The sequence below is a fragment of the Saimiri boliviensis genome, chromosome 11 (assembly GCF_048565385.1).
Source record: "Saimiri boliviensis isolate mSaiBol1 chromosome 11, mSaiBol1.pri, whole genome shotgun sequence".
NCBI classification, from domain to species: domain Eukaryota; kingdom Metazoa; phylum Chordata; class Mammalia; order Primates; family Cebidae; genus Saimiri; species Saimiri boliviensis.
In genome coordinates, this window is record NC_133459.1 from 102,900,908 (window position 1) to 102,912,961 (window position 12,054).

Genomic DNA, 12,054 nt, shown 5'->3' on the forward strand with positions numbered 1-12,054 from the left:
GATTACAGGCGCCTGCCGCCACACCAAGCTAACTTTTGTACTTTTAGTAGAAACAGGGTTTCACCATGTTGGCCAGGCTGGTCTCAAACTCCTGAACTCAGGTGATCTGCCCGTCTTGGCCTTCCAAAGTGTTGGGATTACAGGCGTGAGCCACCGTGCCCAGCCTAAAATGAACATCTTATATTAAAAATTAAGATCGATGGTATACTACCTGGTGTATATAGAATTTAATCCCAAACTTAACATTAAAAACCAGGCAAAGATATTAATACATGGAAAGGTGAAATCATTTCAGTGAGTACAAAAACTGGATGGAGGATGCTAGTTATATTAAGCTGTATTTTTTTTTTTTTTAAATTATACTTTAGGTTCTGGGATACATGTGCAGAACGTGCAGGTTACATAGGTATACACATGCCATCAAGGTTTGCTGCACCCATTAAACCATCATCTACATCAGGTATTTCTCCTAATGCTATCAGTCCCCTAACCCCCTACCATCTGACAGGCCCCAGTGTGTGATGTTCCCCTCCCTGTGTCTAAGTGTTCTCACGTCTCAAGAGATGTGAGATGTCTTTCATAGCCACTTGTTTTCCCAGCTCCTTAGGAAGCCACTCTCCAAATAAATCATGCATATATATAGCAATAACTAGCATAATTTACATGTTCTCATACCTACCATAATTTTCCTCAAAAGCAAACATTATTTAAAAATCATTTAAGAAGGGCTGGGCATGGTAGCTCACACCTGTAAACACAGCACTTTGGGAGACTGAGGTGAGTGGATCACTTGAGGCCAGGAGTTCAGGATCAGACTGGGCAACATGGCGAAACCACCCCCTCCCCACCCCGCCACTCCTGCCAAAAATACAAAAATTAGCTGGGTGTGGTGGCATGTACCTCTGGTCCCAGTAACTCCGGAGACTGAGGTGGGAGGCTCACTTGAGCCAGGGAAGTGGAGATTGCAGTGAACAGACTGTACCACTGTACACAGTCTGGGTGACAGAGCCAGGCCCCATCTCAAAACAAACAAAAAACCCCGTAAGAAATCAAATGTATAGTGACCATCATCAAACTATCAATCAAGGCGATAGTTCTTTCACCTCCATTTGAAGTAATTTAAATGCTTTCCACATTTTACCTAAAATACACAATCATATAAACATTTCATGTGGAACCACATCCATAGTAGCAGCCCCATAATCTAGGTATGCTAAAAATAGATTTTCAACACAAGATAAATCTAGTGGTTTTCATATTTACGATTTTCTAATTCTAGGTGTCTATAGTACCAACTCACTTGATGCTCAATTTAAGACCACAGAATTTTCTTAAAAAGCATATCCTTTTAAAATGAATTTCCTCATTTAATGATTTTTCTAAAATGGAGTGGTCCAAATGTTAAGCCCACCTACGGAGGACTCCTGCAAGTGTACTCATCTGCTCCATTTAACACCTCTGCAAAGTGGCTTCTGAGGGCCCATTAGTCGGCCAGTATAACCAGTGAGATAAAACAAACATCAATGTGTGGCGGGATCACTACACTGTAAGAATACTCAGTTTTAGCTCTAGCACTGACGACATTACTTTCGACCTCTATTTTCTTTTCTAAAAAGAATTGGGTGAGTTATCTTAAAGAATTTCCTTCATGTCCAAATTAAAAAAAAAAAAAAAAAAAAAAAAAAAAAAAGGTTAACATATTGTCTAAGTGAAAGGTATTTCAAAAAACATCTTTGACATGGAACAAATTAATGACACATGTAACAACCACTGACAAAGGGAACTGCCATGATCAAGAATAAGGATTATTATCACAAACCCAATCCCAGTCTATGCATTTCTTTAAAATTCACTTGTCATCTGGCCACTAAGACATCCCTGTACAAAAAGTGTGACTCTACTGGCATTTCATCAATTTCCACACTAACAATACATTTAAAAAAAGGTTAACAAATTGGGGAAAAGCCAAGACCCAGGATAAAGGATTTAATCCAGTATTTATTCCACACTCATGATGGTTCTCTGTAATCAGAATACAAGTCATAAGAACAATCTATCAAATAATTTGCTGATAGTCTTAAATAATGCAGCATAGCATTACTTTGAATACTCCTCTGTTCTAGATTAAAAACTCCAACAGCAATCTCCATTATCAATAAAAAAAGCTCTGAATTTTAAAAAAAGGATACTATATCAAGCTGTTTCATAATTTAAGGATTTTCCATTTATAAAAATGCTTTGGAAGCTTGAGGCTGGAATCTGTTTCTCTACTTGTTTGCCCCACCCTCTCCCAATTACATGTTAGTACAGGGTTCTGCAAGAATGCTAGGCTTTAGACCTTAACTTTTTTCTTTAATATAGTACTTCAAAATCGAGAAAGAATTCAAGAAAAAAGATTACATGTCATGTATTTTTTTCAAATAAAAAAGGAAAACTAAGTGAATAAATTTTAGGCATACTAAGTGTCCCTTTGAGGTAGAATGCTAAAAGGACTTTTCATGAAATTACAGCCTAAAAACCTCTGCATCAGAAACTAACTTCTCATAAATTCTCTCTAAGGGTAACTGTGGAGAATATTAAGTGTAACATATTAACAAGAGCCTTCCAAGATAATATACAGTGGACAAGAATGTTAATCCTACAATGCTGCCTTCATGTATATTGACAGCACATATTTCTCTTCTAACAGACATCCAAGATCCATTCTCAAAGTCTTTAGCATTCTATTACGAAAAGCACAGCCATGCTAACTTCAGTACACAAACCATAATCCCACACCTACAAAACAAAAATAGATTAGTGGCAGTTTATTGCCTTATACAAATTTGACCAACATGGCAACCATGCCAAAGGAATTAAAACATTTCAGGACATATGTACAGACTGTACATTTCAAAAACAAACAATAAAAATGCAAGAACAATCTGTGCATCATGTATCAAACTTAACAACTGGGTGAAAACATCAATGCAATAAATGGAATTACAAAGGCACTTCCCTACACAAAAGAGGAAATGAAAATGCAGCCTACAGGGAGAGCTTGAGGAGTGCGAACTACTGCACAACCTCAACTTGGGGGAAAAAAAAGCAGATTTACTCATTTATAGGATTCAATGTGATCCACTTTTACAAAATATTTTCACACAGTCTCCTCTTTGTTTTTATGTTGTTTTTCTTGGCTCTCTGGTTCTATACTTTGGCTCCTTCGACGATCGTATTTGTCTGACTGGTCCTTACTATCACTGTGATCTCGTTTGTGGGAACGTTCTTTGCTTCCACTACGCTTTCTAGATTTTTCTTTGCTGGGACTATGTTCCCATTTTTTTGATTTTTCAAGATTGTCAGTTCTTCCTTGACTGCCACTTCTACTTCGTTTATTTGATTTTTCTTTACTTTCGTTTTTATGTTTACTTGATTTCTCTTTGCTTCTACTTCTACTTCGTTTCCCTGCATTTCTACTTCGACTCCTACTTCTGTGTTTCCTTTCTCTGCTTCTGCTTCTACTGTGTTTTTTCTCTTTCTTGGAATCTTTTTTGTCATCTCTGTGCCGCCTATCATCTTTGTCTTCTTTATGTTTCTTCTCTTCTACCTCTCCCCTACTTCTCTGTTCCTTGGACCTTTCTCTTGATCGCTCTCTCTCTTTTTCTCGGTCGTTTCCTCTTTCCTTATCATAGTCACGATCTCGTCTTCTACCTCTCTCATTTTCTTTCTCTCTTTCCCGATCCCTGTCCCTTCTATCCCCTTTCCTATCACGACTCCGACTGCGACTTCTATGCCTTTCCCTACTTCTGCTGTGCCTGCGTTCTAACCCCCGATCAATACTTCGGGATCTTCGACGTTCTTTCTCCCTTTCTTTGGCTTCACGCTCTAGTCGCTGGCGTTCTTTCTCTCTTTCTAATTCTCTGTCAAAACTAGAAGACCCATGGCCCTCTCGATGATGACTTCTACTTCTTGATCTTCTTGGGGACCTCCGTGGACTCAGAGATCTCCTTGGAGACCTAAGGAAGACAGAGACAACAAAAAATTTCAATGAATAAAGCATATACAAATTTTTTCATAACAAAACTTTTAACGGCATTATTTATTCAGGTCCTCAAGCTTAAGTCCACGTCAAGAGTCATTAAAGCAAAAAATTTGACTTCTCATTTACAGATGCATAATTTTACAGAAAAAGCCCTGAAAGAAAGAAAATAACTTTTGGGGGGGGTAAAAGTGACAAACTAATAAACAGTAAAAACAAATTCCTAAGAACTTGCTATTTCTCAGAACCATTAACTTTGCATAAAACATACATAAAAAATAAGCATAATTCAAGAGTGACATTACCTTGAACGTCTGCGTTCAACATGTCTATCTATTTCCTCAACGCCTTCCTTCCCTTCTTTCTTAATTTTTCTAGGTCGGGTTTTAATCTGTTGATCAATATTCTTTTGAACTGGAACTGGAATTCTTGGAAACAAGGTAGAAAACCACTCCAGTTTTGTGAGAAAAGATCGTAGCATTTCTCCAATGGTCATTACACAGCCTCCACCAGCCTTCACATCTAGGTCCTACAGAAACACAAAAGATGCCCTAGCCGTCAAAAATGTATTTCTATATACACACGAATACTATAAAAATATTACCATCTTTGGATTCTCAATACAAAAAAATTCTAACAGAAAAATTTTATTTTCATATCCTAATCTGGCAATGAATGAACAGAAATATTTGGGCTTAGTGTGTGCATGCAGGTGAGAACAAATCCTGCAGCCACATGGGCATAAAGGGAATTGATCTCACTCAGTTAATAATATGAAAAAGCCCCTTACATTTCTAAATTATGTGGAACGACTGACTTAAATTTACATTCCACATACCTACTATGTATTTATTTCTGTGGACATATTTGCACACATCATACACCTAGCACCATAACCTAGCTACATATGATCTACTTTAGATAATTCCTGTCTAAAAGTTATCTTTTAACAGCTCTAATATAAAATGAAGCCCTGATAAAACTGGAAGCAATAGCAAACCAACTGCCATGAAGCAGTGAGGTTTCTAATTTAGTTATGTAGAAAATAAATAAATGAACAAATAATTGGAAACGCATAATCCATGATGACCATTGTCTCTGAAAAGGGTCATTACCGCATGAAGGCCTTCTTGCTATGCCCTCTCACAGCTCAGGACATGTTAGTCAGCTATTGTCAGTCCCAAACCTATAGTGCAAGCACACAAGGAAAGTGAGATTTGTTATCTAAACAGGAAAACAAGAGCTAAAGGTAAAACTGCTTGCACTCACACACATTTAAGTGTTCAGATATACAGTATTTCCAAATATAATCGCTGCAGATATCTAAGGAAGAAAACAGTAAGTTAGCTTAAACAGAGGACCTCAGGTTTGTAAACACAATAAAAAACATAAAATAGAGGCATCTAGAAACAAAACCAATACAACACCAATTATGAAGAGGAACATACTTTTTTAAAAACAGAAGTGCTTCAGTCAGTCTGAAAAACCCATCTAAAGATAAAAAGACGCTAAAGATTGTGATTTAAAACATATTTTACTTCCAGTTATTAACTCAGTTAACAGGCCAAAAAAAAAAAAAGGGGGTAGAGAAAAAAATGAAAGTTCTCTGTGTCTAAATGAGTGAGTTTTTTTTAGGTGTGCATGTAATGACAAAATACATTTCCATTAGAACCACCCTTTAATTCAGTAAATTCTTTGGATGAACTCTGTAAATAGACTACTGACACATAGCACTCAAAGTCTGCTTTATGAATCTTAAAACACAAAGTAGCAGAATGGGCAGACATATGGATAATATAGCTCATTATTTCATTATTGAGTACACTTTGAGATGTTGGACTTCACTATGTAAGTAAATTAATGCATATATGATATTGTTTTGTTTTGAGAAAGGGTCTTACTCTGTTGCCCAGGCTGGAGTGCAGTGGCAATAATCTAGGCTCACTGCAAATTCTGCCTCCTGGGCTCAAGTGATCCTCCCACCCCAGCCTCCCAAGTAGCTGGGACTAAGATGTATGCCTGTATGTTCAGCTAATTTTTAATCTTTTTTTTTCTGTAGAGATGAAGTCTCACTATATTGCTCAGGCTGGTCTTGAACTCTCGAAGTGTTGGGATTACAAGGGTGAGCCACCATGCCCAGTCAATGCATACATGATTTACTTTGTATTATTCTCTCCTAGTACACACATGCATATATGATTTAAATCTAACTTAATATTTCAGATTAGGGAGACTCAAATTCCAATTAAAGAATTTTAAAAAATATATGTGTAGCGTACTAGGAGTCAGAAAGCTGGAATTAAAATTTTGTCACCTTGAACAAGTCATCCAAACACTTAGCCTATTTATGTAACACCCAGCTCTTCAATTCTGCACTTCTATGCAAGTGGGAATACTGATACTTGGAAGAAGTTAGAGGGTGAAGAACTGAAATCTTACAGGAAAAAAAAAAAGCTACGGTTAGTATTCCATGTGCATGTCTTTTACCGCTTCAGTCTTGAGCATGACCCATCCTGAAAAGTCACTATCAACTATACAATTCAGAATCAATACAATACACAGAACATAATTAAGAAGAGAAAATTTCCAATAGTTACCAAATACATTTAAACAATTTAAAAACAAGAAAATAAAACTTCAGAAATTTACCCTAAAATACACAAAAGCCATCAGATCTCAGGAAACGAACATTAATTCCAAAAGTATCTGACTGAAATATTTAACTACAGGAAATTCTTGAAGTCATTAAACCACCAATAAATTAAAGACAAGAAAAAATGAGTGTAATCAGAGGAAAAATAATTTATTACCCTTTTTGACATACCTCTTCATCATCAAGGAAGGATTCAAACCAGTCCCATAGATCTGTAGGGGGCTGTGTATATCTAGAATTACAAAAGACTCTTATTAAACGTATGTAAACTAAAATGAGGTATTTACTGGAAATATACATAAACGCACCCTCACCTTATATACATAAATCCAAGCGCTCTAATATATGGAGAGTCTGTGTGTGTTATAAGACCCATCACTTGCTTTCGGGTTAACTTGAGGGTAAATAATTTGTATAACAGGCAAAATGCTGTAGAAACAATTCCTCCTGTTCCAACACCTCGAACCTTTAGGGGAAAGAGTTAAGAAAAAGAAGTAAAATAATTAACAGACACTTAATACCAATTGATTAATCCTGTTAGGTATTAATAACAAGCCATAATCCTGAACTAAGAGGCATTATAAAGTAACACTTTTCTAATCCTATTTCACTGAACACTTGAATTCCGATTTAAAAAATTGTCAGTTAAGTGTATAACTGACAGGCCTCTAGTTTTCTAAATATAAACATAGTTATCAGACACAGAAAAACTGAAAAATGCACGTACTTCTACTTACCCCTCCGCACATCCCTGTCTGGCCTGCTGTTTTCCTGCTTCCTTTCTCCCATGGTTCAACGTGCGTGACCTGAAAATAGAAAAGAGGAACACAACAAACATTCATACTTTGAATTCGTTTAAAAGCCTGACAAAAGTAAACCCAAGTCCATAACAGAGCAGCTCTTCCAAAATTATTTTGTCATTAAGTATATATTATGTTTACTGACATCAAGTGTGTAAATCATTTTTGGAAAAACTGCTTAGACATTTAAACACCACCCATAAAGCTACACCTTAATGGCTTTGCAGAGGAGAACTCCCACTGAACTAGCTTTATAAAGAGCTGATATCTACATCTGGGAGTCAGAAAATTTCTATAGTCTCACTTGGTTGCAAAAACTATTTGATAATATTTTAACTTTCTACCTTATGAGTTGCTTTTAAAATATTTTCCTTGAAAAATGGATTTAAGTCTCCAATTTAAAGCAAAAAGTATTAATGAAGTTTAAGCATTAATTTGAAAAACTTCAAAATATCTTCAACAGTTCAAATTTACTGTAATTTAAAATCTACATTATAAAATTAAGGAAAATTACTTAAAAAAATTGCTAAAACAGTGATGAGTTACTTGTGATGCAAAATTATGGAACTTTTTATTTGTACATTTTGTCCACCAGGATCAGGTTTATTCCTGATTAAAGATAAAATTACAAAGGCCACACTTACAGAGATCATTGTGATACTTAAGCTTCAGCCTTATTATACGTGAATCAATCCAATTATTCCCCAGAGTATAAACTCTGTCAAAAACTGAGTGTGACTAGTCACTGGCATACACAGTATCATATTTGCTAAGTGGAACATCTTATAAAAACCATTCCTTATCTAAAAATAGCAACAGGCCGCGCGGTGGCTCAAGCCTGTAATCCCAGAACTTTGGGAGGCCGAGGCGGGTGGATCACGAGATCACGAGATCAAGAGATCGAGGCCATCCTGGTCAACATGGTGAAACCCTGTCTCTAATAAAAATACAAAAAAATTAGCTGGGCATGGTGGCGTGTGCCTGTAATCCCAGCTACTCAGGAGGCTGAGGCAGGAGAATTGCCTGAACCCAGGAGGCGTCGTGCCATTGCACTTCCAGCCTGGGTAACAAGAGTGAAACTCTGTCTCAAAAAAAAAAAAAGAAAATGGCAACAACAACTACAAAAGAATATTAGCTCTAAAGAGAATCCAAGAAGGAAGACCCATCTTGGTTTTTTTTTTTTTTAGAACAAAAAAATTCCATTTTTTTCACTAGGTATTTCTAAAACTCTATTTCCACCCACACACGGTAACACTTGGTAGAACTGAACAATGGCTTTAGATAGAAAAGCATGCATTTAAGTTTAAGCACTACACTATTTTGCAGTGCTTTAACGTTTCCTTTCCTCCCCACAGATTGCTTATATAAAAGATGTTTCCATTCCTTAAAAGCTAGCCAAAGTCAGGACTGGATGCAATACAAAGTTGGAAACCTACATATTTCAGTGAGTATTTAATCTGAATGTCTTGGTAATATTAATAAAAAGCTGGGTCTTTAGTTTTTTAACGGAATTTAAAAACAATTCCTGGTAGAATCTTGTTTCAAAACACATTTGAAACTTAAAACCGAGTCTTTCCTCTATTACATTAACATTTTGCCTATGTTAGAAAACAGAACCTGCCGCAAAAAGAGCTGGAACCAATTTTTAACTGTTTAAAGTTTACTGCATAAATAAAGCTAAGGATTAAATGTTATTCACCACACTGTATTCATGTTAAAAAGATCTTACCTTTTAAAAACTAAAAAAACTAATTTATAGAATTACAATCAGACCTACTATAGACTCTAATAAGAGGATTCCAAATTTCTTTGTGTACTTTATCGACCCATAGTTGAACTGTATTTCTCAAGATGTTTTCTATAAAAAGCAACTAATCTCTCAAAATCCTTCAATAACCTAATTACTTAACTGGGAAGAAAAGGTGGGCAAAACAAAAAGAGAATGTCCTTTTGTTAACATCTCTACACTAATAGGTTCCAACGACAGAAAACACTTTGTGTGATCTGTCAGTTTTTAAGAATCATTATAGACAAAAATGGATTGTATATTAGACACTCCAGATAAAATATTTAAAGACCACTAAGGCTATTATTAATATTCTTAATAGAAATTAACCTTCGGAGGCCTGGAAGATATTTTTTATACTACATAATTTGCAGGGAAGTGGAAAAAGCCTACCTAATTGTCGAAAAGACCAAAAGTAATGGCCCAAAAAAAAAAAAAAAATCTAATTAGCCGTTCATTTAACCAGGGAAATGCATTTATGGCGATTGAGCATGATTAATAGTGCATACCTCTACCTGCGACCCTGGGCTGCTCCGAGCCTCGCTGCAAGACTGAGTCAATCCTGCTAACGAAACAAGAACTGAGACAAGAGTGCAGTGAGGAGGCGCCAGGTGAGCTCCCCAGCACAGCCAAGCCAGCACCGACCCTGCCGCAGAAGCCCAGGGCCCAGATAATTCTAAATAAGCCCAATGCACAGGTGGCTGAGACCTCTTACTCCTGACTTCCTGCTGGGAAAATTTCCAGGCCTTCTGTACACCTCTAGAAATGGCACCTCTCCACCCTCATCCCCCCCACCCCACCCGACACACACGCACTGACCATTTCCCTGTCTGGATCGGATAGTGAGTACCAACAACACGAGGCCAACACTGAAGTCATTACACGCCCTGGCCAGGGGTGAGCGGGAGAAGCACCAACAAGTTGGCGCTCAGTAGATCCACGTCAAAAGGAATAATTTTAAAGCTGTAAACTGGAAAGGTTTCTGTTACTCTTTCTTCCTCTCCCCCACCCCTCCTGCCCAAGTCCCCCCAAGGGTGGGCAGGAGGTTGGGGGAGGAGAGAGATCGATAGTGGCGGGCTCTCCCGGCCCTAAAAATCTAAAATGGAAACCAGAGGGCGGCCCCAGTCCGACCCCTCCCAAACAAGACTACAGGCCGCAGCTCCCACCTCGCCGAACCACCTTCCCCCACCCACAAATCTTCAGATTTCAGGGGCCGCCTCCGCCCGTTTCCTTCCATACCCCCTCTTCCAAACTTACCCCCAAGCCCAAGGCCTACACGCTTCGTACCTTAAAGTAGATCTCGTCCACCACCTCGTGGTAGGTCTTGAGCTCGTAGAGCTGTACTTTGAAGTAAGGCGACGACAGGATGTTGGTTAAGATCATGGGGTTGAGGTTCATGGTCTTCTCGTTGCCCCACAGCGGGAGCACATTGCCCTGCTTGCCCGAGACCGCTGGCTTGGTGGCGCCGCCGCCGCCGCACTGCTGCTGTTGCTGAGCCGCGGCAGCGGCCGCCTGGTGCTGCGGCTGCGAGTTGCCCGTCAGCGCGGGGCTGTTGTTAGCCATGTTGCGGCGGAAGGAAGGAGGGAGGGAAGGAGGGGGGGGAGGGGGCCAAGCTCGATCTCGCTCTTCGGGACAACGGTCCGGGACCCTACTCCATGGAACGTCGTCGGGAGAAGGGGCCGCCTCACTGTGCCCCAGCCGGGTAAGGGAGGGTAAGCGGGACGCCGACAAAAGCACCCCGGGCCGAGAGCAGACAGCGAAACGCAGACCGCGAGAACTCCACGCAGAAGGCGACCCGGCGGCCTGGGAGCTCGATCTCTTCCGCCAACTGCCCCTGGGAACAAGATGGCGGGCCCGGCGGATATGACGCCATGCACCCCAGCGTTCCAAGCCGAGCTGGCGGCCAATCAGAGACGCCCAGGTGGGCTGGAGCGTCCTCTAACGAGTTCCCCGCGATCTCTGCACCCTGAAGTCGCTGCAGTGACCTCCCTACCTGACTCCGAGGGGATTTCTCCTGAGAATTGTGGGGCGCGGGGGAGAGGGTGATAGGCCTAATCTGTTGTTGTGTTTTGACTGGGGCTTGATTTCTTCTGTCGAGAGTTGAGCCAGAAAGAGTTCGCAGGGCTGCGATGTGCTTGCTAATATTGTGACTCTTGACTCCTGCAGAGTATCCGAGAGGGTCTCCTGGGGTCTTAGTTTTAAGGATCTCTGGAAGAGACAGTGGTCAGGGACCCCACTCCTCCATGAGATTCTGATCAAAGGTCATGTCCTTCGCCAGCCTGTAGTGTCCAGCCAGAGGTCTTAAATTTATTCAACGGTAAGATGAGATAACATCTGGCTGGGCTGTTGTGAGCATTGAAAGAGCTAATGTTCTCGTAGCGCCTAGTAGACTGTTCCAGGCATCTGGTAGGCGCCTTTTTTTCCTTCCCTGCTCCAGATCTTTCCATTCTAGGTTTGCGGTCGAAGTGGTAAACAATGGGTGAGATACTGTGAAATGGGAGTGGGGGTGAGGAAATGGGAGGAGTTGGGGAAGCGGTATAAAGACGAGTCGGAGTCGGTCTGAGCTCTGATAACTTTTACCTGCTGATTACTTAGGGAAGATTCATGGTGTTTGGAGTTGAGAGTAAGCTACAGAGGACATTGAGGTTTTCACAGGTGGAATTGGGTTGAGCAGTTTTATCGGTAGAGAGCAGCCTGAACGTTTATAGAAGCAGGGAAGAACAGGCTGTTGGAGAGGGGCCAGGAGATATGCCTAAAGAGGGAATATTTGCTGTGAAGTACCTGGAGTGACAAA

The 12,054-nt window shown here is 39.8% G+C and overlaps 1 protein-coding gene across 5 annotated transcripts; it reads right to left on the bottom strand.

Moving 5' to 3' along the window:
- Window positions 1–1,978: 1,978 nt before the first annotated feature.
- On the bottom strand, window positions 1,979–11,109 carry PRPF38B (pre-mRNA processing factor 38B). 5 transcript variants are annotated; one of them, XM_039460884.2, is made up of 7 exons: window positions 10,548–11,109; window positions 9,770–9,822; window positions 7,412–7,480; window positions 6,989–7,140; window positions 6,846–6,906; window positions 4,327–4,550; window positions 1,979–3,998 (listed from the first exon to the last, which is right to left on the bottom strand). In XM_039460884.2, exons 3-7 carry the CDS (start codon window positions 7,421–7,423, stop codon window positions 3,140–3,142), a joined length of 1,308 nt encoding a protein of 435 aa, XP_039316818.1. In that variant the 5' UTR covers window positions 7,424–7,480; window positions 9,770–9,822; window positions 10,548–11,109; the 3' UTR covers window positions 1,979–3,139. The 5 variants fall into 5 exon arrangements, with proteins under 5 accessions (XP_039316818.1, XP_039316820.1, XP_003933435.1 ...); XM_039460886.2 differs by having other exon boundaries at window positions 7,402–7,480; XM_003933386.3 differs by lacking the exon at window positions 9,770–9,822.
- Between the last annotated feature and the right edge of the window lie 945 nt (window positions 11,110–12,054).

Bases quoted from the DNA above. Each gene is read 5' to 3' on its own strand.
- PRPF38B (XM_003933386.3), bottom strand. From the start codon at position 10,823: ATGGCTAACAACAGCCCCGCGCTGACGGGCAACTCGCAGCCGCAGCAC. The intron at 7,481-10,547 runs GTACGAAGCGTG...TTCTATTTTCAG, and splicing joins TGGACGAGATCTACTTTAAG to GTCACGCACGTTGAACCATG. The intron at 3,999-4,326 runs GTAATGTCACTC...TGTCTTCCTTAG, and splicing joins GTTGAACGCAGACGTTCAAG to GTCTCCAAGGAGATCTCTGA.